Source organism: Ciconia boyciana, chromosome 5 (assembly GCF_034638445.1).
Source record: "Ciconia boyciana chromosome 5, ASM3463844v1, whole genome shotgun sequence".
NCBI lineage: Eukaryota > Metazoa > Chordata > Aves > Ciconiiformes > Ciconiidae > Ciconia > Ciconia boyciana.
The window spans coordinates 857,533-884,205 of NC_132938.1; the positions used below are offsets into that span (position 1 = coordinate 857,533).

The following is a 26,673-nucleotide window of genomic DNA, read 5'->3' on the forward strand; positions in this document are numbered from 1 at the left end:
ACAGTTTCAGAACACTTTACTGGCATTTGCTCTTTCAGGTGATACGTGCCTAAATTTGGGTTCACGGTGTTATTAATTAGCTGGGTTATGCAAATTCTGTGCCGATGCTTCTGAAAGTCATAGACAACTGAACCCTGATTTTTCGCCTTTCAGGCTGAAGTTGTGAAGAAAGAAGTGAAGAAAGAGGAATCAAGCAAAGGAAGGTACGCCTTTTAAGTATTTAAGGGTGTTTTTAATTTATCTATATTGTTCATGGAATGCATATCCAAGACCGAGCAGATTGCTGAGCCATCTCTCTAACCAAGCTTGATGAAAAGGCCTGCTGTGAGATCCATCAGCTGTTCCCTGCTGTTACTTCTTTGAGCTTTTGTGTGTTCTGTGTGTGCGGGACGTGTAGTGTACTGCTGTAGAGCTGTCACGTTTGTGATTTCTTTGAAATCCAGGGCTTTCAAAGAACGTGGACAAATGGGGTGAAATCCTGTTTTCTGTGTAGTTCATTGAGTTACTATTGTTCTACTAATCACGGCCAGGATTTTACCACAGGTCCTGGAAAGTGTGTTTGGAAATACATGTGGGTAAGACAGTTTTTTGTTGTATTTAACCATGAAGTGATTGCTTTACTTCATCCCACAGCGCTTTCCTCCGTCAGAGCACCTGGCTCTATTGTTTCTGTTTCCAAATGCTAAAAATAAACTGAAACTTCCTTGTATAACTTACTAAGATTAACTTCATGCTGTGATACAGGTCCCTTGAATTGATTTAAAAAAAAAAAAGTTTAGATGCTCTATTAACATCAGAACCTAGAAATGGGAAATGGTGGTTTTGGTATGTTCCATTTAAAATTGTTTTACGGACATTGCTTGTAGTAAAATTTCTAATTGTGGAGTAACTATTTGTTGGTTTTAGAGTCTTGACTATGTTGGTTTTTTTTTTTATAAATGGATAGATCATTATAAGAGTTCTTGTTAAAGATGACTTAAAACACCTTCTGTCACTCAAATCCATATTTCTGGATAAGTTTTATCATTTAAAAAAACCCCAAAACACACAAAACCAAACCAAAACAAAAAACCAAAAGCCAAAAAACCCCAAACAAAACTGTGTAATAATGGTCCTAAACTTCAGTTTCAAGTAATACCATTGTACTATCATGGACAGTTACTATATTTCCAAAACCTGTTTCTTTCAGAAGTCAAGTGAGGCACTCCTAATTCAAGGAAACTTCTACTCAGGCCCTAGGCAATTTTGGAAGCATTTAGTTTCTAAACTGTCTCTGACTGGCGCGTCGGCAGACGTGCAGGTAGCCTTTTTGATTCCAGACTGGTGGGCTTTAGCTAGCGGTGGTAATTAATCAAAAGAAGCACTTCTTACGTGAATCCCAGCCGCTGCCCAGCATCCTGCTGTGGCTGGTGAACAGATGGGAAAACGGACGTTTTTCCCTACAAATAAAGCTATGCACCTTCTCCTTGTCTGAGGCAACTGTTTTCTCCTCGTAAGCTTTTGTGACCTGACTGGTTATTCTTTTGAGTTACGTTTTATAAGAAGCAGAAAAATATCTTGTTATATATGGGAAGACCTTGTCACGTGTTTCTGGGGAGGGAAGGAGTAGCAGAACCTGGGGAGCAGAAGGGACTGCCCTCTTGGTTGTCCGGGATGATGAGGTGATCTTGAAAAGACTCTGGGATGGTTCTGGAAGCTCGGTTGTCGTCCAGCCCGAGTAGGTAGGTCATCTAACCTTGTGGCTGAGGTGACCAACATGCTGACGTGAATGCCTCTGCTCTTTTCAAGGATGCTGATGCATTTTGTTGGGATTTGTTTTCTTCAGCTAAATTAGCTTGAAACTCTTCTTGGCCAGGTTAAGAATCAAGGACTGTTCCGCTGCTGCTTTTAATCCTGAGCTGATGTGTAGGAAGCAGGTTGTGTCTCCATCGTGACACAGCCTCTGTTGCTGGCATTTCTAGGACTGAACTCTCCAAGCCTTTCCCCTCGCTAGCTCAGGCAGCAATGGCTGCGTATGGCAGCCAATGCAGGGACGTGCTGTGCAGAAACTGAGCACCAGGTATTGTTGGTTTCACCCTTTACGCTAACTTCTGTGCAGGAAATCTGTCTTGCAGGTCTACATGCCATTTCTTTCCCAATGCCTACCAGGTCTTCTAAGCGTTACTTCAAGCACCTTGATGCTTTGTCAGGCTCATTCATTTTTATCTCTGTACATTACCGGCTCTGCAGAGCTCTCCTTCCCCTGCTTCACGGTCCGGTTTGAATCTATCAGTGTATTTTGGAGACCACCACAATGGTCTTTCTTTGTGGAAGGCACAGAGCGGGTGTTGGCATGAAAGGAGGCATAAAGTCCTGAGGATTCAGAGACTAACATCTCATTTGAACTGCGTAGAGGATAATACACGTGTGCTACTCGCTGTAAGCTGTGTAGTTAGTGTATGGTTCCAGTGTTCACTGACATTTTTCCATTCCCTGCAAAAAACGTATAAACAGAGGCCGTGGGGTACAGTTTAGCAAGGCATTAGAGTTTGTGTTTAAGCTTTCTACGCATCGGTGAGAAACCTGGGCTTTCAGAGCTCTGACTGATCCAGGTAATGTTTTGCTACACAGACACGCGAGGCACAAATCTCAAATAGAAAGTTAACTGAAATAGTTTTTGCTTTTGGAACACAATGTTTAATCGATATCAAAATATCTTCTGTGTTGTGACTGAGTAAACTGATACTGCGGCATAAAAAGCAGATCAGCCCTGACTGCTTAGCCACTCATGAGGCACGCTTACCCCAAAACCTTTGCAAGTAACCAGTTTAAATTGATTACAGGTCTGAGGCGCCTGTTAGAGATGAGCGTGATGTTGGAATGAGCAAGCTTGCTTTTCTTTCATAAGACTTCAGTAACTGTGAGTTGAGCCGCTCGGGCTCTGAAGGGGATTCCCAGCATTTTGTGGGGCACGGCGGGGAGCACGCACACTCCATCGCTCCTGCGAGCTCTGCCTGCCAAGCCGCAAAATGCTGCCGGCCTGCCGCTTTGCTAGGGGAGGAGTGCCCTCACGGCGTGCTGCAAGTATCCATCTGACGCGTAGTCACGACACTTTACATCTCTGCCAATTTTAAATTGGTGTTGTGAAAGATTTTGAAGCAGAATTCATATCCCTTCTTCTCTCTCCTCTCGCGTTTTGTTGCAGCAGAGGACAGTGCCCTCGGGTCCGGAGGAAACCTTCGAGATTGGTGTTTTTGTTGTGCTTGCATAGCACAGATGTTACCTGAGTTTGCCTGTTTTCATCTTTCTGTTGACTCCATGTATTGTGTCTTCGTCTCGTTAACCCTCGCATCTGGCCACTTCGAGACTTAACATTTTTGTCAGCGCTGAGTTCCATTTGCTCTAGCCTTCCATTTTCTTGCTCACATCATGCTAGGAGTATTACCGAAACGGCAGACTCCTCTGCTCTTTTTTATTTTCATGAGGGTTTATACAAATGTGCACCCTTTCTTCATATACATAGGTTCTGAGAAACGATAGTGCAAGCTGCTCCATTGTGCATAACCACTGATTAATTATGTGTGTTTGCTGCTTTTGTGTTTGTTTCGACACTTAACGAGATTGTCAGCATTGGTATTGTCGGCACCTTTCCATCTAGAGATGCGCGAGGTGTTGGGATGCTCGTCGTCTCGAGCTTTGTGGGAAAGGGGCACAGACATCTCTAGTTTCAGTGTCTCCCAAGATCATCTACGGAGGATTCTTTCTTTCAGAGAAGGATAATGCACTTACTGTAACTCAAGTTCTCTGAAAAGTGCTATCCTCTGCATTGTCATCTTGGGCTTTATTATCCTGAGAGCTGACAGTGGGATTATACAGTGAAAACAGAGCCTGGCCAACAGGAGCCTCTGTGCACGTACTGTGTTCCCTGCTATTGTGCGAGGTCAATGCAGTTTAAAACCAAAGCAACCCCTCCCTCCCCCCAAACCTGAACCCCCCCAAATTAACAAACTTCAGACTCCCAGCTACTGGAAGAGTTCTCTAGGTTGGTGACTGCAGAGCCTGCTGTCTTCAAACATAACAAAACTCTGGTAATTCCTTTATACAGGGAGACTGAAGCTTTGTTTTCGCTGTGTATGTGCTTCCACAGTCTGCCTTGCATCAGGGGATCTAAATTTTAGGAGTTCATGCCAGCGCTCAGGTCACAGGGCGCATCCGCAGTGAGTGCTACCTTGAGAGGTCTGACTACAAGTAATGTAATTCGAAGTGTAAGAGGCTTGCGGTACTGAGGTGGATTAAACAGAAGCATAACACTAATCAGCTATTCGCCTCAATGTTTTTAACCATTTTAACACTGATAGGCTAGATTTCCAAATGCTAAGCACTAATGCATCAGGAAAGCCCCCACCATTGGCGTCAAGAGGTTACTGGTAACTGTAGAATTCTCAACATAGTTTGATTTCTTCTGTTTTTTTTAAATGCATTTAGCTCTGGCTTGAAAAAATATCCAGAGGGATCAGGAGTGGTGCAAACAGCAGCTGCTAATCCTCGAGTAGAGCCTAGTGTGGCAAAGAAAGAACCCATTTCCATCTCTAATGTCAAAGACGAGATGTCAGCAGTACAGATAGAGCCCTCTGAGTCCCATCTTGAAAGAGCAGTAAGGGAGTCTGCTCCAAGACTGGCAGAAACGTCTGTGGAGAAAGTGGGCGCTGGAGTTGAAGCTGCTGTGGCATCTATCAAATCCGCTGCTACCGAATCATCTGAAGCCAAGTCAGAAGAGATGCTGCTGCTGCCTTCCAGCGCGGAGAAAGAAGAGGCAGTTAAAGATAATACTGAACCACAGTTGTTTGAATCGGCTGTTGTATCCGCATCAGAGAAGGAGATTAAAGAGAAAGATGAAGAGTTGTCTGCTCCTGCCATTGAACGACCAGAAGAATTGTCCGATGCGGGCCAGGCTGAAGACGTGCCATCAGACCATGCTGTGAAGCTGGCAGCAGGGGATATGACAGGGGCTGTCCCTGAAGCGGTTCCCCCTGATCCTGATGCAGCTTCAGTGGGGATGGTGTCATCTGTTGTCACGCAGACAAACAAGTTGGATGCTCCTGAAAAAAATACCGTTTCTGATGCTGTGAAAACCGAACATAAAATGTCTGTTGCTCCCATAACAGAGAAGAAGCCTGTACTTAAAACTGGGGTAGCCGTGGAGAAGAAACTGGATGTAGCTGGAGCAGACACAGAGATGAAACGAGAAGAGTCTGCGCTCAAAGTTGGAAGAGCTGCGGAGGGGAACCCTGAAAAACTTTTGATCAAGACTGGGGCAGAAACAGAGAAGAAACTTGAAAAATCTGTGACCAAGGTTGGGGCTGCTATGGAAGATGCTGCCAACACTGTCAATGAGAACAACGAGGGAAGTTTAATCAGAGCCCATCAAAAGAAAGGGACAGGACCAGCAAAAACTGATGAAACCCACAAAGCAGTTACGTTAAACTCCTCTCTGTCTGTCAAGGAATCTTCCTCTGTTGGTAAAACGATTTTAAAGGCAGTGGTGTCTCTTCTGGATATATCAAAGTCAAGGGTTCCAGTACGGAGAAATGAGCCTTCCCTGTGTAAAGGAGGGGAGCAGAAAGCTCCCTCGAAGCCTGAGACCCGAGGCCAAGCAGCGGTGGAGAAGAAAATGGCATCAGAAGAAGAGGGTCATCTGCGACCTGGTGGCGGCCGATCAAGCCTGGGAGATGGCAGCGGCAAATGTAAAGTGAGCAGAAGTTCTGTTGTTGATGGAAAGGGAGGCAATGGGAGGAATTCATCTCAGCAAGAGAAGGACTCACGAGTGGAATCTAGGGCTAGTTCAAAACAGTCTCAAGAGGGAGAGAGTAGATCATCCAGCATGAAGAAAGACAACAGCAGCAATAAGGTGAGGAGGGCAGGAAGGCCGGTTCAGTGTGCCTGATCAGTAACTAACTCCATGCTTCTCTCAGATGTTGAGTATGGGACAATGAGATTATGTTCCCCTTCCCTTTTCCGTAAGTCACTCAGCTGGTTTGGGCCAACAGACAAGTTGGAATAGCGAGATGGCGGGCAACCAGTTGCTTTTAGATGCAGCGTGTGCAACGCAAGTATGTAACTGGTTTGAAAATGCTACTTGGAAAAAATTGCAGGAAGGTATTTTTGAAGCGAATCTTTATTGAGTGTCATAACTTTATGTTCTTGGACTAGTTCTGAATGGGAATTAATAAGCTTTCTGTCCTTTTGTGAGCTGATATTTGCTTTGTCAAGTCCTGCACAGACACTGGTTACTGAAAAGAGGCTACTAAGCAAGGTATTACCTGTGACTTGTTGCTAGAGACTGTATGCCTGGACTCTACCACTGACGGTTGGCTTAGTTCTGTATTTGCCAAGCATGTGATCAGAAGCAGCAATCTGGACAACTTAAAAAAGTTCATTAAGGGAAAAAATAGCTGATTTTTTTTTTTAATTTTTATTTTTATTATTTTTTCTCTTGTGGACAGGTTAGTTGGCTTAACTGATTTCATGTGAACTTTTGTCTAATTTTGCAGGCTTCTCTTGGTGGCAATACTAAAACTTCCAAAAGTGGCACTAGCAGCAGTGCGAAACAAAAGGAGGTAAGGATGTAACCATAAATGAACTTAAAGTCAGATTGTCTTGGAAGTGCGTGTGTGTGTGTGTGTACTAAGAACCTTTAGCACCCTTCCCTACGGAATTTTTTGTATTAGTAGTTGTTACAGGCTATGGGCATAAAGCTGTAAAGTCAAGCCATTTGGAAGAGAAGCTTAATTCAGGAAGCGAGTGTTAAGAGGAGGTGTTTTTTGGTCTCAAGTATCTTTTTTTTTTTGAGAGAGAATTAATTCATTGGCTCTCCAGTTGCCTGCATGAGATCTTTATTTGTCACCACACTTGTGAGGAGAGGAAGGAAGGCTGAAGTCTTCTAGCTCTTTATAAATGATTTCATACAAAGGGAGGGAGTCAGAACATCTCCATCCATGGTGATGGAACATCTCCATCTCTTCCATGCAAAGGTATTTCCAGTGGGTTCTGCAGAGCAAGGATTACTGTATATTTTTGGTGCAGTGTTGGTTTGAAGAAGAGCTTGGGAGCCTGTAGGCTCAACTGCTAAAGAGTCTGCATTTTTACAGGAAGGTGAAGAGAGATACCCTCTCTCTCTTTTAGATAGCTTGGGCTTTGGGAAAGAAAAGCAGAAGGAAGAGAATAAAAATCCATATTGATGAGTTTGTAGAAGTAGCGTTACAGGATCAAATCAAAGATCTACCAGGTAAGTAGTGGGTCCCTGTGGAAAAGGGATTTCTGAGATAAAGGTGGAGACCTGAATCCTTTTATTAATCTTTAGCCCCATAAACTTCCTGCATCACCAGCACAGTGTGCTTGTGAGGTTGACGATAGCGATGGTAACAGAGGACACTTTCACATCTGATGTTCCAGATGTGTTTGATCCCCAAGAGGAAATTCTGCACCTCTGGAAGAAGGTTTTGTAATGTCTATTACTTCTTACACCTTTATTCTTCACTGTTACGCAGCTGATAAGAACCAAGATCCGTGTTCTCCTTTTCATGGCAGAAAGAATACAGTAACGTTTGATTTCAGTTGAAACGTAACCAGATATTTTCTTTCTTTTGCTTCGCTGTGCCCACCTTGCATTAAATATTCCTCAAGTTTCTTCATCAGAATGTGGGTGGAGGCACATGTTATTTCTAGTATTTCTTAGCTTTTTAAAAAAGAAAGGGAAGAGAAGGCATGTAGCCTTTGAATTTCAGATTACTTTTTCTGCTGGAGGATTCTTTTTAGTATTTCTTAGCTGCTCTGTTACTCTCTAACAGAGGAAACTTCATCTTGCCTTGGCTTTAAAGTTCTGCTTTGACAAGGGTCTTTTCACTCTTCTTGTGTAAGATACCGAGCAGTATTTGATGGTAGGATGAAATATTTTGCAAAAAAAAGATTGGGAATCGTTCATTGAAGAAATTGAATACATAATTTGGGGTGCAATAGATATTTGGATGCGTTTTAATGTCTGAATTTATTAATTGACTTAAGTACCCATCTTATCCACCTTATCCTACCATCCTGATTATAAATGCATAGCTATTTTACAGTGAACAAAGTATAACGCTCTGGTCCAAAAACATGACTGCTGTCTATTCACATAACCTAAAAGTAATTTGGATTAATTCACTCTTGTATTAAATTCAACATTTATCCATACATCTTCCTCCAGATGTTCTCAGCTACGTATGGCATTAAGTTGCTGCTAATTCTTTCCCGTGGTCCTCGAATAAATTGTGTGAGCCCTGATGAAAGCTGGCGTGGTCAAACTGCAAGGGAGGAGGAGTTTTAGGTGCAAGACACGCTCCAGTAAGAGCATGCCACTGACCGAGGAGAAATAGAAAGGGTCGGGCTCTGACGTCTTAAACATAAAAATACAGTAAGGCATTTGCCAGAAAGCTGGAGCTTGCCCCCTGGCCCCTAATGAGGTATGGCTGGCACAGGAGGAGCAGCAAGTCTGCCAGAGCGTCTGTGGGGCTAGTCAGGCCTTAACAAAAGGAGAAAATGATCTTCTTGTACGTGTTGGTTATAGAGGAACGTGGGGAGGTTCCAGTACTGGGAGCCCTTTCCTGGCCATGGGAGAGCCTCTCTGAAACGGAGAGGTTTGTCAGGAGATTGGAACCAAAGAGGCAAGATGGAACAGGGAGTAGTCATCAGGACACAGAATGATTTTGCTGCATCGAAACATCTGATGTAGTCTCCTGTTTTTGTAGCAGCGGCCAACAGCGTATGCTTAGGGAAGAGAATGAGATACGACACAAGATAATAGTATTTTTGAAGGATACTGTGGAGGTATTCAGATTTTCACTAGTCTTCCTGCAAGTGAGTGCAAAAATATGCATGAGTTTTCAGGGCATTGGCCCGGTTCTTTTAATAGACATAGATTTTGTCTAGTCATCCGCTGTGTTTTTGCAAAATGCTTTGGGTTTCTGAATTAAATCCACTTACCTAACACAAATGCTGATAATGAAAACTCTTCCACATGACACCGAAGGTCTGAAATTTTTCTACCCTTAAGTCAAGTTGCATTTTCTTTTTCCCCCCCTTCAGCCAGGTTCAGTGTGTAGATATTTTTTCATGAGGCACCCTGCGGATGGAGGTGTTTGTGTCACTGGGCAAATGATAAAACTTTGTTATAGTCACATTTTTACACTCCCTAGGAAGAAGAGCTGTTTCCGTTTAACCTGGATGAATTTGTTACTGTGGACGAGGTCGTAGAGGAAATTGAGTCTCCCGTTAAAACACGGCGAAATCCACCGAGGGGAAAGAGAAAAGATGGTGCTAAAACCAACTCCTCTTCTGAGCCTAGTTCTAAGAGAAGGAAAGGGAAAAGCTCCATAGCACGCATTGCTGAAAGCGAACTCTCTTTTGTCACTTTGGATGAAATCGGTGAGGAGGAGGATGTGACTGCACAGCTAATGGGAGTCGCTCATTTAGAAGCCCTCAGTGACCCGCAGGGCCTGGTTGTAGTGGATGAAGTGATGGAAGAGGAAGAACTTATGTCCGAAGCAGTAAAGGATCCCCAGTCCCTTGTTACTTTGGATGAGATATCTGAACAGGAGGACCTTAGTTCGCATAAAGACATCCCTGGGTCTGTTTTTGAGGAGCAGGATTTGAAAGCCGAACCCTTGGTAACTGTAGATGAAATCGGTGAAGTAGAAGAGCTGCCCCTGAATGAACCTACGGACTTGAATATTGAGGATGTGCTGAAACAGAAGGAGGAGGATAAAGTGACTGCTGAGGATACTGGAGACTGCGCTTCCTCTCAGGTGCCTGATGATCCCAGTGCTTTAGTGACAGTGGATGAAATACAAGAGGACAATGAAGATAACCCTCTAGTGACTTTGGATGAAGTTAACGAAGATGAAGATGATTTTCTGGCTGATTTTGATCGCCTAAAAGAGGAACTAAACTTTGTTACGGTAGATGAAGTTGGAGAGGAGGATGAGGAAGAAGAAAATACTTTCCCAGGGCAAAATCTGAACGAGGATGAAGACGACGAAGATATTGTTGCCGTCGCAGGACCAGAAGAAGAAGAAATTGCTGCCATTGCAGGACCAGAAGAGGAGGACATTGTTGCTGTTGCAGGACCAGAAGAAATGGAAATTCTAGGAGATATGAGTCCAGAAGAAGAAATCATTGCCATCTCAAAGTCAAAAGGTAAGGAACCTCTCTTAGTTTCTGGAGGGGAAGTAGAAAATAAGATGCTTGTCATCAGTGCCAAGCACAAAGAGATCCCTGTAGCAAATAGAGGAAGCTGAAAAACCCCAAATCTTTGACAAAGTTAATGAGAGAGATGCTGGGGAAAAACAGAGACTGAGCGTGAGCAGCGGCTTGCAGGTAGGGTATTTTATTAATGCATTTTACAATGCATCTTTCTTTTGATGTAAAAGTAAGCTGCGTATCGAATTGAAGTGTTCATTTGGTGTTTATGATGGCTAAAATTGAGGAGAACAGTTTCTTTTCTTGCTTTTAACGCAAGGCCTGGTAAACTACCTAACACAGATTATTTATAGTCTGTAATTACAGGGCCAAACTTTATTAAGGTGAGACAAATGAAATAGACACACAGATAGAAAGATGTAACAGCTTCCAGGCCGGATCTAGAGGAAAAAAATGTAGAAGAACGTCTGTAGCACGGAATTAGCAAAGGGTTAAGAAAGTCTAACACAGAGCCAAGTAGGGAGAGCTAAATATAACCCGCACACGAGAAGAGATTTGGCCAAAGTGTGGGTGAAGGCTCTACGTGATGCAGTCCGCCAGTCTCGAGTCTGCTTTCCGTCTCCGCCGACGGAGCTGAGCACTGACGCGGCACCTTTTGTTCTGATGTTTTGGAAAAGCTTTTCTCCCGTCTCACGCTCATTGCGTAGCAGAGGCAACCCGAGTAGTGCAGATACGGAGGAGCTGCAGGAGCAGCAGATATCTCGCTTAAAACAGAGTATTTGAAACTTCAGTTTCTGTAAACGTTAGGAAAGGGATTCGTTTACTTTATACACGCCCAAAAATATTCAAACATTATATATTGTTTTAATCTTGTTAATGCTATAGAACATAAGCTTCCCCATGACTAACAGAAGCATTTACTGAAAATGCAAAATATTTTCCATGTTCTATTAGCAAGTTAGCTGCAAGAAGACCTCTTAAAATATCCAAGCCCTTGAGCTGATTTCTGATCTAACTGGTAGCAGCAAATTATAATAAAAGTATTTGATACACACTAAATATAGTAAGATACTTACGGTGAGATACTCAGTCTGCTGAAACATCTAGGGGATGCGAGAGCGATGCTGTCTGCTGCGTTCCTTTGACAGCTTCCTGGGTTTTGTTATTAAGGGAAAGGATTTATTGTGTTAACCTTGCCGAGGACGTACTGGTATCTAGATTATTTTAACATAGAATTAGAAAGAAAACAGGTATTTTTGATATGTGACTCTTCACCTGCCAGTTGGACTGCTTTGATGGTCTCAAAATCAAACACCTTGTTTGTCTTGTAATAGAGGAGACTCTGTCAAACTCCTCCTCTCCAAAAAAATCTTAAAATGTTGATTTTGATCTTTCCTTAGAGCTGGTTAATCCAATAACGTATTCGGTAGGCTTCGACTGGTTCTGTAACGAAGCTGAAATACAGCTGTCGGACCTCGAGCTAGATTAATTCAAGAAAGCTTGGTAGCTTGTATGATAAAGAAGTTGAGATTTTTGTGATCGCAGTCACAAAGCTGGTTTGAAGCTGCTGATAGGAGCTGTAGAGGAAGGCAGCTGAGAGCGGCGGCGGTGCTTCTCTGAAGAGTGCCGTGTGGTCGAGAGTGCTTCTGGAGTCATTCACCGCAGAGCCCGGGCTGTGTTTGGAAGTCTTGCCTGTGAGATTGATGTCAGGAGTTCCTGAAAATTGCTCTATGGAAAGACCAAACCGGATAGTGTAGAAAACAGCGAGGGCCATACAGGTGGTGGTTGTTTCAGGCAGCAACGAGCCATTATGGCTACGTATAGAGTACCTTTAAACAGCGGATACCTGTGTTTAACGTGCGTTTATGGCCTCCAGGAGATCAGCTGGGCTCAGGAGAGAAAGAACCAGAGTCTAAGCGGAAGAAAATGGCTTCTTCAGATGCATCAAAGATGCCGAGTACTCCAAAAGGTAAAAACAAAAAAGCCCACCCCAAATGCTCCGTAGTTTTCTTGCTGGAAGACGGCTCTCTTGCCTGTTTGAAAATGCCTCCTTTGCCTCATTACCACATTTAACTTTGAAGTCATGACCCATAATTTGTGTTTTTATCTTGGCTCCTACACGTGCACGTTGAACAAGTTTCTGCTGTTGGCTTAATAGCAGCAGCAAAGCTGAAAGTTCTTTTTTTCCTAAAATTTAATATACGCATATAGGCTAATTTATTCATAATTAGTGCAGTGTAATACCTACCTACTGTTCTAATCCTGTTATGAGTTTTATTACCAACCTCCTCTCAATGTATAGAAATGAAGGAACTGCTTACATGGTTTTAAAAATATGTGTGCGTATATATACATATATTCCAAGATCCTCATCTAAAATACTTTTATATAAAACTACTGATAACGCTTGAACTGTAAAAGAAGTTGCTCGGAAAATATGGATCCTTGCCTGATGGCTTGTGTAATATTCCCTCTGACAGAAAATGCTTGCGTAACACACTGCAAGACAGAGGTTAAACTTGGCAAATGAGTTGTATATAAAGTACTTTAAGGCCAAAAGACGCTGAGCTTCAGATCCAGAAGGTCAGTTGTTCTCTTGACAGAAAAGTACGGGTCGTTCTCTGTTTATCGGAGCTGGGGCAGGTGACCAACTTGGATTAGAAGCCTGATTTTTTGAATACTGAAAAAAATGTAACTAACTAACTTCTAGTAATAACCAATTGTACAGATTTGGCTAAAGGAATCTGATTTATTTTATTTTATTTTATTTTTTTCAAGCTGTGTTTTGTTAAGGGGATGTTTTAAAGCTGTGTTTTGTTAACGTTAATGTTGTGTGCTGTCTCTTCAGATTTGGATTACCTAGTTCCAAAGGCAGGCTTTTTCTGTCAGATCTGCTCGCTGTTCTACGCAGATGAAACGTCTGTGAAAAATCACTGCAAGACAGCGCTTCATCAGCAAAACATGGAGGTAATGCTGAAGCTTCTCCAAAGACACAGGGTGAAAAGAATATCGTTCTAAAAATGTTTTGCTTTAACGAGTGCTAATAATTTCCTAGTGGCATAGGGAGCTCGTATTAATACTTCAACGGGTTTTAGTTTTAACCTCGGACACAGATACTATTAAATTGCTCAAGCTTATCACCTACCTGAAGCCTTCCTTCCCTCGGAAGGCGGGGAGACAGCTGTCATCTTCCCTTCATTTTTAAGAAGCGTTTTTTAAAAACTATGCAGTGTTGTGTCCGAAAGCATGGTTTGGTCAGATTGCCTGGCTTGCTGAAACTGCGGACAGGCTAAAATATCTTGCAGATATAAAATGACCAGAAGGTCAGTTTGGCAGCCAGAAAACTTAAGTTTGGGGTCAATTTGGCAGCCAGAAACTTTAAGTTTGGGGTCAGAACTCCCCCCAGCCGGTGCCGGCTGGCAAGGACACGGCGTGTACCCGGCTGGGGGGAGAGGCAGCCCCTTCCTGCGCGAGGTGCTGATGTGAGGGGTAGAAGACTGGGAAGATACTTAGTGACGTAGACTTCTGTAAGGTGGGCGTAATGAATACGCAGCCTGCGGTGAATATTGAATAACTATTTACTATTTCATGACCAGACACAGGTGCCCCGTCGTCACGTGAAATCCTGACACCTAATGTTTTGCCACATTCCACTCGGGAGCTTCACCTCTCGGTGACTGCGTGTGTGCCGGTTTGTGAGCAAAACTTTTTGGAGTGTTTTTTGGCACAGATCACACGTTACCAGTACAAGGCTGACTTTTGGCCGATGCATTTATGAAACCTGCACTGTTTTTTTAGAGCGTGATCTTGTCGCGGACTGAGGAATAACGCAGCGGTATCTTTTCACTGCCTACCTTTATTTCTACAGAAGTTCATGGCCAAGCAGAAGGATGAAGATAACGACGGGGAAGAGCGGAGTTCAAGGTGATCGGAGGAAAGAAGAATTCTTTCAGTGAATTAAACTTAGGGTCCAGTCAATTTTGTGTATTTTGTTATGATTTAATTTGTAATTTTGTTTCAGAAACAAGCATTCATGTTGTATAAATTTGAGCTCAGTATAGAGAGACTAAAAGAAAAACGTACGGTGGCTTTGACTTGTATATCAAATCATCTGACTCGGAAGAGACTTCTTTTACAAGTGTTGACATGAAATAAATGTTCTTACTGTATAGTTAACACCAGGGGATTGTGTTGGGTGTGATTTATTGTGTTTCGTTAACTCTGGATCACACCAGAGACTAGGAGGGAGTTCATTCCGGAGATCTCTCTCTGGTGCTGCTCTGCGGAGCTCTCGGCGGGTGAAATTTCACGTGCTGCATATGCTCCGTACTGCCCCGAAGCAGAGACCCCCATGGTAAAGATTGTGCTTGCCCTGTGGATTGTTATCCTCCCTTTAGCCACCTTTTCCCCGATGGCCTCTGCAGTCTCACGTACTCGGGAAGATAAAGCCGAGGCCATCAAGGGGAGCAAAGCCTGTTCCAGCACTGCCTTAACATGCCTGTCGTTACTGCGCTCAGCCAGGGAGGTCACCGTCCCTTGCTGTTTCTCCTTGGTGACCGAGTTTGCTTGTGTATTTTGGGTTGTTTTTCCCTCGTTTGTTCCAGTCTGTAGGTCAAAGCCTGTGGAGCGCTCAGCAGCATGGCTGAACTTTGTAATCTGCTCTTGAACGCTGCTCACTGCTAAGTCTGGGTCTCTGGCTGGCATGCTCTTAACGGTGGATCGCAGTCTGGGTCACGAGTGACTTTGCTTTGAGCTTTTATTTGTCACCTAGCCACTTGAAATTTATTTAAAAGACGGTTTTTTAAAAATCCACCGTTGTCTCCGCCGCTCCTTCAGACTTCGGGTAGTTGACTTGGGCTGAATCGTGTTCCTGGAGGAAGAGTAAAGAAGTGTTCCTCCACGGCCAAGGAAAATGAGGGGCTCTGTGGTTCTGCCTGCTGGGGATATTACAAGTCATACCTGTGCCACAGCTGCTACAAAAATCCTTGTGTCTTCAGACCGATCAGTAACGCACCAAAATAAACTGCACTTCGGGTTTAGCAAAGGCAGCACCTGCATATGGCTGCTGCGAAACGTGTTCCTTGATGGGAGACGATCCCGTGAAGTCCCTCAGACTTGTAGGACCTTGCTTCTTCAAGAGCAAGCGTATGCAGAAAGAGGTACTTGTGCTTCATGTGTTGAAGCTCTCGAATGATACTGAGCTGGTAAACGTCTTTAAGTACCTGTCCACGCCTGAAGTCCGTGCCGTGGATGTGCGAAGAGGACAGAGCTTGACCCGAAGGCTCCAAAACGAAGGCTTTGCTCTGGGCTGCTCGCAGAGGCGACGGAGCGGTTTTGCTGTCTGACAGCAGCTTACTCGGGAAGTCATGAACAGAACTTTATATCGTGAACAGAACTTCATAAACCCCAGATTCTTTCTGGTTGGGCTTTTTTTTTTTTAATTACTCTTTTTTTCCTTCAGTCCCGCGGTAAGGAACGCTGCTCTGGGCGACCTTGCTGCCCGCGTGTGCCGGTGAGTCACTGCGCTGGTCTGTCCCGGCGGGTCCAGCCCCGTGGGAAGAGAGAAGCCTCTCAAAAATGCGCATGAAGGATTTAGACCCGCGAATATTTGGCAAGTCAGAGAGCATGATTCAGGGTAGGAGCGTGTGTGCGAGTGCACATGCGCATCCATCTCCCTCCTCTTCTCTCTCCGCTGCCTGCTTGGGAGGAGCCATCCCCTGCTCCAAAGCAGCGAGCAGCACAGATGAGATCGCTGTGATGTTATTTAACTGCTTAATTGCTCTCAGTTATTTATCCAGTTACTGTTGGGGAAATAAGGGGGGGGGGTACAAACTGGAATTTGGTGCGCAGAGCCTGCGGGGAGGTGCAGAAAGCATCTGCAGAGCTGTGTGGCCGAGCTGCCCCGCAGTGGGGAGAGTCCGAGGCTCCGCAGGGAGCTGCCGGCAGCCTCCTCCGCTCCCCGGCGAGCTCGAGGGCTTGGCAGCGCTTTTCCCAGCCTCACCAGAGCGCGGGACGTGGCTTTTTGTCCTCCTTAGTCCCATCTCCTTTACAATGCAGCTTTATTTTGGAGTTTCCAGAGTCCCTCTCCGCAGTCAGGAAGGCCATGTCTTGCCCTGGTTTCTCTTTGTTGCTTTATCTCTGCAGAGGACGAGAAAACAATGTTGTTCTTCATTCCTGCTTCTGCCACGCAAGCTGCGGTCCACATTTGCCTTTGGCTGAGCGTACGGAGGGCTGAGGAAGAGACGAGCGCCCCGGGGACCCGCCGCTCCCTTTGGGCCCTCTGCCTTGCGTGCCGGTGGGTCGGGCTGCGGTCCCCCGGCCCTGCTCCGCTCCCCTGCGTGGGCTCACCGGCAGCTGCCGGGTGGGACCGGACTTGGGGGTGTCGGGGCGGTGGAAGCGGCCCCTCTCCCTGCTCTGTCCCCCCTCTTGCACACCCTCCCCTGAATGCTTTGGGGCGATAACCACCCCTCCTCACCGAACTCGACATGGTTTTACCAGAGTTCTTGTTTTAAAAGAAGCAGCTTTTCCTAGAGAGATGCTGAGAAATCATCTGCGACGCGACCAGCTCAGCAGTTTTAAGGGCTGCCCCAAGGGTGAGGCGTTGGCAAACGACAAAAACAATTTGGCTTGTCAGGGGGTTGCAGCCTCCCCAGGTACCCCCCACCAGCAGGAGTTTGGGGTGCTGCGAGGCGGAGCGTGGCCCTGAAGGTTGTCGAGGGCCGGGGATGGGGACTGGGTCAGTAAATCCTGTTTTCTGCTCCGCATCCGCTTCCCTTCCCCTCGCCGCTCCCAGGCCCCAGCTTGGGCCCGATCCTTCCCTTTGAGACGCCGGAGCATCGCGGGTAAAACCAGGGGCGTGCTGCAGCGGCCCCGGGAAAAGCTGCAGGAGCTGCGGGGGCTACTTTTGAGGAGAAAAAAAAGCCCAGGGTGATGTGGGGGGAAAAAATAAGCTCGAGTTTATTATTTAAGGGTCTTGGCTGATATCGCAGGGCCTGCAGGTCGCTTGGTGCAATGCAGTGGGGACGTGGATGCCGCTGGTGAGCCGAAGGGGGGAGAGACAAGGGACGGACGGGCTCTTTCGAGGGGACTCGTGCTAAACAGGCAAAGGACACGCGGGGAGCGAAGGGGACGGAGCCGTGGGAAGGGGAATAGGGGTGCTGGGGGACCCCGTGGCCGGAGGACCCTGTGGCCGGAGGACCCTGTGGCTGGGCCGTTTCCTGCGAGCGCCCTCGGTTTTAGTCTCACCGATAATTACGTTTCACCCAAACGCCGTTACGCTGCTGGCTTTCTGCTTCGGTGGCCGATCCCTGCGCTGGTCACGGCGGCCGTGCGTTTTCGGTGTGGTGGGTTAGTGCCTGGCAGGAGGAGTGGGGAAATGGGTTTAGAGAAGGCCAAAGAGGGTAAAAGGGAGGGGCGGGGGGGGCAGGGAGAGGGGTCCTGGCCAGGCCGGGAGGGAGGGACCTCGCTGAGCCGCTTGCTGGGAAACCCAGGGGTAAAAATAACCTCCCCGAAATAGCCGGGTGCCCTGGATGTCCCCACCTGTCACCGCGCGCTTGGTCACGGCTGTGCCAAAAGGAGATGGTCTCCCATCCCCCAGCTGGGGAAACTGAGGCAGGGGAAGGGGGGCATGGGAATGGGCCCCACGCACCCACGGGTGCTGCTCAGCACGGGGCTGGGGGTTTGGGTGCCGTGGGGTTCACTCTGCGAGTAGCTCTCCCCCCCCAAGCCCCCCCTTTTCCCACCCTGTGGGTAGCGTTGCCCCCCCCAGGCCCGGCCTGGCGTCACGGTGAGGGGCCGGGGCTGCACCCGGGGGGTCTCCAGCCCCTTCCCCATGCCGTGGCGGGGGGTGAGAAAGGGGGGGGGACCCTGCTTGGGGTCTGGGGGGGGGGCCGGTTCTCGCTCCTGCAGCAGCCCCCACCCGCGGGAAGCCAGCAGAGGGAAGAGCAGCTCCTGGGCCCCCCTGTCCCTCCCGCGGGGGAACGGAGCCCCTTTACCTCTCCCGTTTGGGGGGGGGCTCAGACCGAGTTCCCCCCCCCTTCTGTGGGGTCCCGCTCACCTGCCCTTGCTGCCGGGGCCCGTCCATGGGGATGGGGATGGGGATGGGGATGGGGGTGGTCTCCCACCCCCTGCCCCGCCCGCGGGGCCGCGTCCAGCCCCGGGGCCGCATCCACCGGCGGCCGCAGCGCTTCCCCTTTAAGAGAGGCGGTGCCGGGGGGGGGCGGCGGGTACCGGCGGGGGTGCAGCGGGGCGGCGGGGCCGGGCCGGGCCGGGCCGGGCCGGGACGATGCTCCGGGTCTTCATCCTCCACGCGGAAAATGTCCGCACGCCGGACACGGACATCAGCGATGCCTACTGCTCCGCCGGCTTCGGAGGTGCGGCCGGGGGGCTCTGCGTGGGGCGGGTGGGTGGGTGTGGGGGGGCTGCACCGGGCTCTGTCCCGGCGAGGGGGGGGGTCCTGCATCCCCCGCCCCCCGGGGTCCCACCTCTATCTGATGTGCCCCCCCCGGCGATGTGCATTGCCCACGCAGCCTTCCCACCCCGTGGGGCCCCTTGCCGCGCCCACCTGTGGGGAGTGGATGCCTGGGGAGCCCCCTGCCCCCCCCGGGCTCCCCCCTTGCCGGGGGCGGGGGAGGGGGCAAAGCCGCCGCTGTGTCCCCTGCGCCGGGCCGGGGGGGCCGGGGGACATAGCCGAGCGGTGACAGCACCGGCGGCAGCCCGGGCTATTTCTGGCCCCTGCTCCGCTCCGGGGGGACGGCGATCGCGGGGGGCCCCGTGGGCGAGGGGGGCCGGGGCCGTCCCACGCCACGTCCCACGGGTGCACGGGGCCGGGTTGCGTGGTGGGGACCTGCCGGGCACCCCCTTCCCCGGCCCCCTGCCCTGCTGCGTGCACCCCAACAGCCCCGGCTCGCCCCCCCAGCCCTCTCGGCTGCACCCCACGGCTGAGCCCTTGCCCCACCGTGTCTCCCCGTGGGAAGAGGGTGCTGGGGGCTGGGCAGGGCGCGGGGGGCTGTGCTGGGCCCCCGCGGGTCCCCGGTCCCTTGGGTGGCGACGTGGCCGTGGGGCCACCAGCCTGCGACCTCGCGGGGAGCACCCGGTGCCAGCCTGGGTGCCAAATCCTCCCCCCAGGGGGGTGACAGGGGAAATGAGGCAGCACGTGACGTGGCGCAGCTTGTTCGCATCCTTGGGATGAAAAAGCATCTTTTTGGGGGCTCGCTGAAGGGGCCGAGGCGAGCGGGAGAAGAGGGGCCATGTGTCGGCTCTCCTGTGCTCGCCCCCGCAGTCGTGCCGGGCTCTGCGGCTGGGGGGGTCCTTCCTCGCGGCACGGAGGTCCCCGGCCCGCTGTCACAGCGTCCCCGTGCGTGGTCACGGCCGTGGGAAGCCCCTCGCCTGCTGGGCCTGAGCAGCGGCTTCTTCCTTCCCTCGCCAGCTGGCAGCGTGCAGGGGCTGCGACGAGGGGACAGGGAAGGGGGTGGCAGCAGGAACGTGCCCCCCAGCCACTGGTGTCAGGGGCTCGGAGCGGGTCCTGGCTGCACCTCACCCCACAGACAGCCCCCCCCGTGCTGACGTGTCCCCAGTGGTGTGGAATCCCCGGGTCTGGGAGCTCCCCGGCTTGCTCCAGTGTCCTGGTGCTCCAGTGTCACCCGTGCGTGTGACATCTCCCGTGTCCCGCTGCTCCGGCGTCCCCGGTGGTGTTTCATTCCCGGGGTCCGCTGCTCGGGCACCCCTGCAGCTCACAGCACCCCTGGGCCCAGGCGCTTGGTCACCCCGAACTGGCAGCACCCCCCGCTCCCCGTGCTTTTGCACCCTTGGGGCTTGCAGCACCCCGAGTCCCGGTGATTTACCAGCCCGGGGCCTGCAGCGTCCCCGGGGCCCGCTGCCTGGGCACCCCCAACTCGCCCTGTGCTCAGGCACCCCCAGGGCTGCAGCACCCCAAGTTCGCAGCAACCCCGATGCCGGTGAGTTACCATCCCCAGGGCATCCCCGGCTCCCGGGGATTTATTTACCGTCCCGGGGCTTGCAGCATCCCCGGGCTCGGGCAGCCTCGAGTTTCGCAGCATCCCCGGGTCGCGGTGATTTAATTTACCATCTCTGGGGCCTGCAGCATCCCCGGATCCCGGTGATTTATTAACCATCTCCAGGGCTTGCAACATCCCTGGCATCCGCTGATTTACCATTTTGGAGCTCGCAGCATCCCAAGATCCCGGTGATTTCTTTGCCATCCCCGGAGCTCGCAGCATCCCGGGATCCCGGTGATTTCTTTAATATCTCAGGGCTTTTGCATCCCGGGATCCCGGTGATTTCTTTGCCATCCCCGGAGCTCGCAGCACCCCGGGTTCCGCGGCTCCGGACCCCCGTGGCTCCCAGCATCCCGGCTCTTGCAACCTCGGGAGCGGCCGCACCGAGGCGCATCGTGTCCCCGCCCGGGGAGGGCCGGGACGGGGGAGGCGACAATGGCAGGGGGGGGGCCAGATCCTGCCCAGGACCGAGCCTGGCTTGGCCTTACCGTACCCTGCTCTATCGCCAAGCCATGCTGCGTTGCTTGCTCCAACGAGCCAGCCACCTCCCCAACTTGGAGAAAGGGGATAAACAAAGCGACCCGGTGGCCAGCCTGACTTTTCGAGGTGAGGGGACCCCAAATCTGGGCTGGGGTGGGCAGGATTATTGCTTTGCCAGACTTTTCTCTGCTTTTGCAGCACCCTCCAGCAAAGCCGGGCTTTGCAAAGCTCCATCCTTGTCCTAAATCCTTGCAAAATTCCCCCCCCGCACCCCACTACCGAGTGCGCCGTAGCCCCCCTCCATCCCCACCCTCTGATGCCTCCCCGTGCCATGCTCACACGCATGACGCTGGCGTGTCCAAGGGTCCCTGGGGTGGGCTGTGAATTTTAACACTCTTCTGCCATGATTTTGGGGTGCAGAGGGTCGTGGGGGACAGTGAGAAATGCCGTCGCCTCGGTGGTAGCGGGGATTTTTCCCCGGGGGACACACACACACACTTGGGGACGGTCATTTAGCACTGTCACCCAGTGTCACGGCATCTAAAAGCGATGGGATGACAGGGGTGAGCCCCGACAAAGAGCAGGACCCGGCTTTGCTGCAGGGTGCTGCACCCTTGGGTGCTCTCAATTGCTTTTGTGCTTTGCTCTCATTAAGGTCTTTTAATTACTGATATGAGATTGATAAGAATAACCCCTTAGCTAGGGGGTTATCCCATCGCCCTGGGAGGGAAGGGAAGGGAGCGCTGCTTTTGCACCTCGAAAGCGCTCGCTGGAGGATGTCGCTTTTTTTTGGCAGCCGTTTCCTGGCAGTGGAAAATGTCCATTTTTAGAAAAAAAAAAAAAATAAGGAAAGGAAAGGGATGAGTGGCTTCTGACCCAGCCTTTCCTGTGCTGCATGGGGTGGGTCGGGGGGACGGTGCTGCTGCCGGCCCCTGCCCAGCCGGCTCCGCTCCCCGCCAGCTCCGGGACCCCTCATGTGTTCATCCCACGGTGGGTGCTGGGTGTTTGCCCAGGGTGGGCTCCATCCGTGCGCTGAAAGCAGCTCTCGTCGGCCAAATCACGATCCCGTGAGCGCGGGGGGAATTCCAGGGCTCTGCGTCCCATGAGGATGAGGTGTGAGCAGGAGACGTGTCTTAAATCGAGGATATTCGACATCTCTCGGGCGCGGTGATGCTCTCCGGAGGTGCCGTGTCAGGGCGATGGCAGCTCTGCCTCCCTCCCTTGGTGGCCGCTTCAGCTCGGGGCCGGGAGATTTAGCAGAGACTCTTTAAAATCTGAAATAGGAAAAGATTAATTTAACGATGCTAAAACAACAAAAAAAGGAGTATATTTTGAGTGAGCGGCTTGGGATCCCCGCCAGCCCCGTGTGCCATATGCACAGCCTGGGGTACCTATATATATCTATAGGGCCCTGCAGGGCGCTGGGCCGATGTCCCCCGGGGTTTGAGTCACCGCTATTGTTCGGCTCTTCCTTTTCCTCTTCCCCCCGGTCCCTCCCGTGACGCGGCCCCTCGAGACCGCGCGGACGTTTGGCCGGTTTTTGGTGTGACGTGAGGGTTGTGGTTTTGGGGTGCGGCTGTGGGGGGGGCTCCTCGGGCAGGGCTGGAGCCCCCCGGCACCGGGGCTCCTCGGGATGTTGGTTTTGGGCTGCTGCTTTTAGCTGCTGTCGCTCGACTCCACTGCCCGGGATGGCTGCGGTCCCACCCCTGAGGACCAGGTGACAGCATCCCCATCCGCATCTTTTCGGGGTGCCAGTGGGCCAACCCTCCCGTTCAGTGTGCAAGCATCCGACCGCTCTCACAAGGGCTCTGGGTCCCGTCTGGGACTGTACCGAGGTCTGGGTGGAGGGAGGAGGATGTCTGGGCCCCCCGCGGCACCTTCCAGCCCAAAAACCCACCCAGCAGCCTTTGGGAGCCTCCTCTCTGCCCTGCTCCTGGGGAAACTGAGGCACGGCACATCAAGATGACTTGCTTGGGGTTTTCCAGCAAGGCTCGGGCAGGGCTGGGGCTCGAAGCGGGGCCCTGGACCCCGTCTGTGCACACCACAGCCCAGCCTGTGTGCAAGGAGCAGGGCCTGATCCTGCTCCTGGGAGCTGCGGGGGTCGCTGGAGGCTCTCAACCCCCCCTGGGAATGGGGGGGGACTGGAATTTGGAATTTCGGGGTCTTTCCCTGCGGGTCAGCGGGGAAACCAGTCTGACCTGTGTGTGTTGCTCCTTGCAGGCGTGAAGAAGAGGACTAAAGTCATCAAGAACAACGTGAACCCCGTATGGAACGAGGTGAGCGTGGCCCCGTCCCTGTCCCCGTCCCCGCGGGGGACGAGCTGGGCACGGAGGGTGCTGCGGGACCTGGGTGCAAGCCCAGCAAGGTTCCCCAAGCACAAAGGGCTTGCGGGGGCCCGGTGATGCGCCGGGGGTGTCACCCCAAGAGGGTTTGGGGATGGTCCCCATCACGGGCAGCTTCGTATCCGAAATTCCCGGCACTGGCAGTGGAGGAGCGGGCTGAGCCGCGCTCTGCTCCAGCCTCTTCCCCTTTCATCAAGATCTTATCAGGGCTAAGCACGCACATTAAAAGAAACTGTTTAAAAATATTGCGGCTCGAGGGGAAAACAAGTGTGTTTTAGTCATCAGCCTGGCCCAGGGGAGGATATTTTTTCCAGCACCTTCTTCCTTCTAACCCTGACCTGTACTTTCATGGGTCAAAATGAAAAAAAAAAAGGGTTTTGGTGAGCAAACTAACACCGTTTTGGTGCAGAAACGCTGTGTGCCAGCTCCCATCGCTGTCTCCTTCACTATTAATCCATGACGAGGGGAAGGCCTTTGCCCAGGGCATTTTTTTTCTGTGGGTCTGCGGGGAAATTTTGCTCGGGGCATGTGTGGTGCCGAGGTTTGTGCTGTCAGTGCTGTGACGGCAAAGTGGGTCTGGTGTTTCGGTTCTCCACCTCCAAGAGTCCCCGGCGGTGCCGGAGCCGATTGATGCCGGTGTGAGCATCGTGGCCCCGGCCGGGCGCTGATCCTGGCTCCCCTCTCCTCCTCTCCAGGGCTTTGAGTGGGACCTGAAGGGAGCTCCCCTGGACCCGGGCGCCGAGCTCACCGTTGTAGTGAAAGACCACGAGACCGTGGGGAGAAACAGGTAGGAGAAGCGTTGGGTGCCGGGCACGAGTCCCCTGCCCTGCTCCCATCACCGGCACAGCCTGTGCACGCCCAAGGCCTTGCACAACTGGGCTGGGGTGGGCGCTGAGGACATTTGGGCTCTCCCCGGGCTCCGTGCGTTGCTCCCCGGCGCCGGCTGCGCTTTGCAGCGGGGGCGGCTGGTGGGAGGCGAGAGCTGCATTTCTGGGCTCCTTCGCTCCACGGCCGGGGAGAAAACTCAGCCTTTGAGGGCAGGGAGCACACAGGGACCCTTGTGCCTGCCACCGCCCCCGGGCTGCCGTACCAGCACGGCCGCCTGCCGTGAGGCCCTGGTGATGGGCACTTGGCTGGGGAGCTGTGAGATGGCAGCCAAGCTCCTTTCCCGAACACGATTTGATGCAGAGCTGGGAAGGGCGGCGTTTGCAAAACAAACGACCTGGGGCAGCTTCCTTTCTCATGGCAGCTCCTGGTGCCCCTCGCTTCGGGGGCAGTGGAGGTTTCCCCATGGCGTGGGGGTCTCCCTCCTCGCAGCGGCTGCATTAGGAAGGCGGGCGAGAGCAGACGGCGATGCCGCCTCCAGCCCTGGGACACCCAGCCCGGCCACCCCTTGGCAACTTGCATCTGCGTGCAGGGCTCCTTTGGCCGGGATCGCTGCTTGCGCGGGGAAAAAAATATAGGAAGTAATTTATTTTTGGGCAGCGGAGGGTGGGAACCCGCTGCCCTGCTCCGGCTGGGACGGGGAGGCCGGCCCCAGCGTGAAGGATCCCGTTTCCAGGGCTGGAGCTGATGCTGGATTTGCTCTTGGGCTGGAGGCCAAGGGAGGTGGAAATTGGGTCCGGTCCAGCTCGGTGGCGTCGTGCGTCTCTATAAATAGCGAGGGGAGGACGGGAGAAGGGTCCCGGCTCCTGGCGCCAGGAGATTTTGCCCGCGTGGGGAGCAGCTGCTCCACTGCGACCCGCAGGGACCGCGCTGGTCTCCCGAGTGGTCTCCTCTCTGCCACGAAGGTGATGGTGGATTTTTTGCTTTTCCTTCCCTCGGGAGAAAAGACCAGCCTGCCCGTCCGCACGGGCGCTGCGACGCCCAAACGGGGCAATTACCGGTGACAGGCAATTAACGCCCTGTCTCGGCTGCTGTTACCGTCTGAAATCACAGGATCACAGAATGGTTTGGGTTGGAAGGGACCTTCAAAGATCATCCAGTCCACCCCCCTGCCGTGGGCAGCGACATCTTTCACTAGAACAGGTCGCTCAAAGCCTCGTCCAGCCTGGCCTTGAACCCTTCCAGGGATGGAGCATCCACAACTTCTCTGGGCAACCTGGTCCAGTGCCTCACCACCCTCATTGTAAAATATTTCTTCCTTATATCCAATCTCAACCTACCCTCTTTCAGTTTAGCACTGTTGCCCCTTGTCCTGTCACTACAGGCCCTGGTAAAAAGTCTGTCCCCTTCTTTATTGTAAGCCCCCTTCATATATTGAAAGGCCGCAATAAGGTCTCCCGGAGCCTTCTCTTCTCCAGGCTGAACAACCCCAACTCTCTCAGCCTCTCTTCCTAGCAGAGGTGTTCCAGCCCTGACCATTTCCATGGCCTCCTCTGGACCCGCTCCCACAGGTCCATGTCTGTCTTGTGCTGGGGACCCCAGAGCAGGATGCAGCTCTCCAGGTGGGGTCTCAGTGGAGTAGAGGGGCAGAATCCCCTCCCTTGACCGGCTGGTGTTGCAGCCCAGGATACGGTTGGCTTTCTGGGCTGTGAGCGCACGTTGCCGGCTCATGTCCAATTTTTCATCCACCAGTACCCCCAAGTCCTTCTCCACAAGGCTGCTCTCAATCCCTTCATCCCCGGGTCTGTACTGGTACTGGTGATTGCCCTGACCCAGGTGCAGGACCTTGCACTTGGCCTTGTTGAACCTCGTGAGGTTCACGTGGGCCCACTTCTCCAGCTTGTCCAGGTCCCTCTGGATGCCATCCCATCCCTCGAGTGAATCACCTGCACCACTCAGCTTGGTGTCATCTGCAAAGTTGCTGAGGGTGCACTCGATCCCCCTGTGTCAATGATGAAGATATTAAATAGCGCTGGATCTTGTAAGGACCCTTGAGGAACACCACTCGTTACTGGTTTCCACTTGGACATTGAGCCGTTGAGTGTAACTCTTTGGACACCTCTATCCAGCCAATTCCTGATCCATCTAACAGTCCATCCATCAAACCTATATCTCTCCAATTTAGAGGTGTGAATGTTGTGGGGGACCGTATCAAAGGCCTTACAGAAGTCCAGGTAGGTGACATCCGTAGCTCTTCCCTTGTCCACTGATGCGGTCACCACATCGTAGAAAGCCACCAGGTTAGTCAGGCACAATTTGCCCGTGGTGAAGGCACGTTGGCTGTCTCTAATCACCTCCCTGCCTTCCATATGTTTTGACGTGTCTTCCAGAAGGATCTGCTCCATGATCTCATCGTGCCGTTAGGACAGCACAAAGTGGTTTGAAGGCTCTCTGGGTGGGGAGCAGTGGGGCAGCAGCACTGGACCCACTTCCCGGCCAGCCCTGGTCCATGGGGGAACCAGCACTGCTGGCTGGGGCAGGAGGTGGCACGGTGCAGGAAGGGTTAACCAGAAGCAGAGCACCAGGGAGATGCTGAAACTCAACAGGGGAAAATCAGTTTTATGGTGGTTTAAAATCCTCCTGGATGATAGCGGCACACAGACACCGGCCTTGGCTGCCAGCTCTGATCTCATCCACCTCCAGCAAAACCCCCAACCCCTGGTGTCTCTGTTTTCTCCGTTGGCAAAGAAAAATCCGTCAGCGCTTCGGTTTATGGCTCCTGGTTCCTCAGCGTGGAC

The 26,673-nt window shown here is 51.5% G+C and overlaps 2 protein-coding genes across 10 annotated transcripts in view; both read left to right on the forward strand.

Moving 5' to 3' along the window:
- The window catches only part of ZNF638 (zinc finger protein 638), a 61,920-nt gene extending 47,562 nt beyond the window's left edge, over window positions 1-14,358 (forward strand). The window contains exons 20-26 of one of the 2 annotated variants that reach the window (XM_072861099.1): window positions 154-203; window positions 4,465-5,887; window positions 6,531-6,596; window positions 9,210-10,209; window positions 12,089-12,181; window positions 13,061-13,179; window positions 14,081-14,357. In XM_072861099.1, the coding sequence (XP_072717200.1) occupies window positions 154-203; window positions 4,465-5,887; window positions 6,531-6,596; window positions 9,210-10,209; window positions 12,089-12,181; window positions 13,061-13,179; window positions 14,081-14,140 (2,811 nt within the window). In that variant the 3' untranslated portion in view covers window positions 14,141-14,357. Of the gene's footprint in view, window positions 1-153; window positions 204-4,464; window positions 5,888-6,530; window positions 6,597-9,209; window positions 10,210-12,088; window positions 12,182-13,060; window positions 13,180-14,080 lie in introns of both variants that reach the window. The other variant, XM_072861098.1, reaches the window with a different exon arrangement.
- Window positions 14,359-18,445: 4,087 nt separating this feature from the next.
- The window catches only part of DYSF (dysferlin), a 106,428-nt gene continuing 98,200 nt past the window's right edge, over window positions 18,446-26,673 (forward strand). For 3 of the 8 annotated variants that reach the window (XM_072861216.1, XM_072861219.1, XM_072861223.1), the window contains exons 1-3: window positions 18,446-18,584; window positions 22,929-22,984; window positions 23,746-23,837. In XM_072861216.1, the coding sequence (XP_072717317.1) occupies window positions 18,497-18,584; window positions 22,929-22,984; window positions 23,746-23,837 (236 nt within the window). In that variant the 5' untranslated portion in view covers window positions 18,446-18,496. Of the gene's footprint in view, window positions 18,585-20,707; window positions 20,835-22,928; window positions 22,985-23,745; window positions 23,838-26,673 lie in introns of those variants that run through there. The other 5 variants (XM_072861215.1, XM_072861220.1, XM_072861222.1 and 2 more) reach the window with 3 other exon arrangements.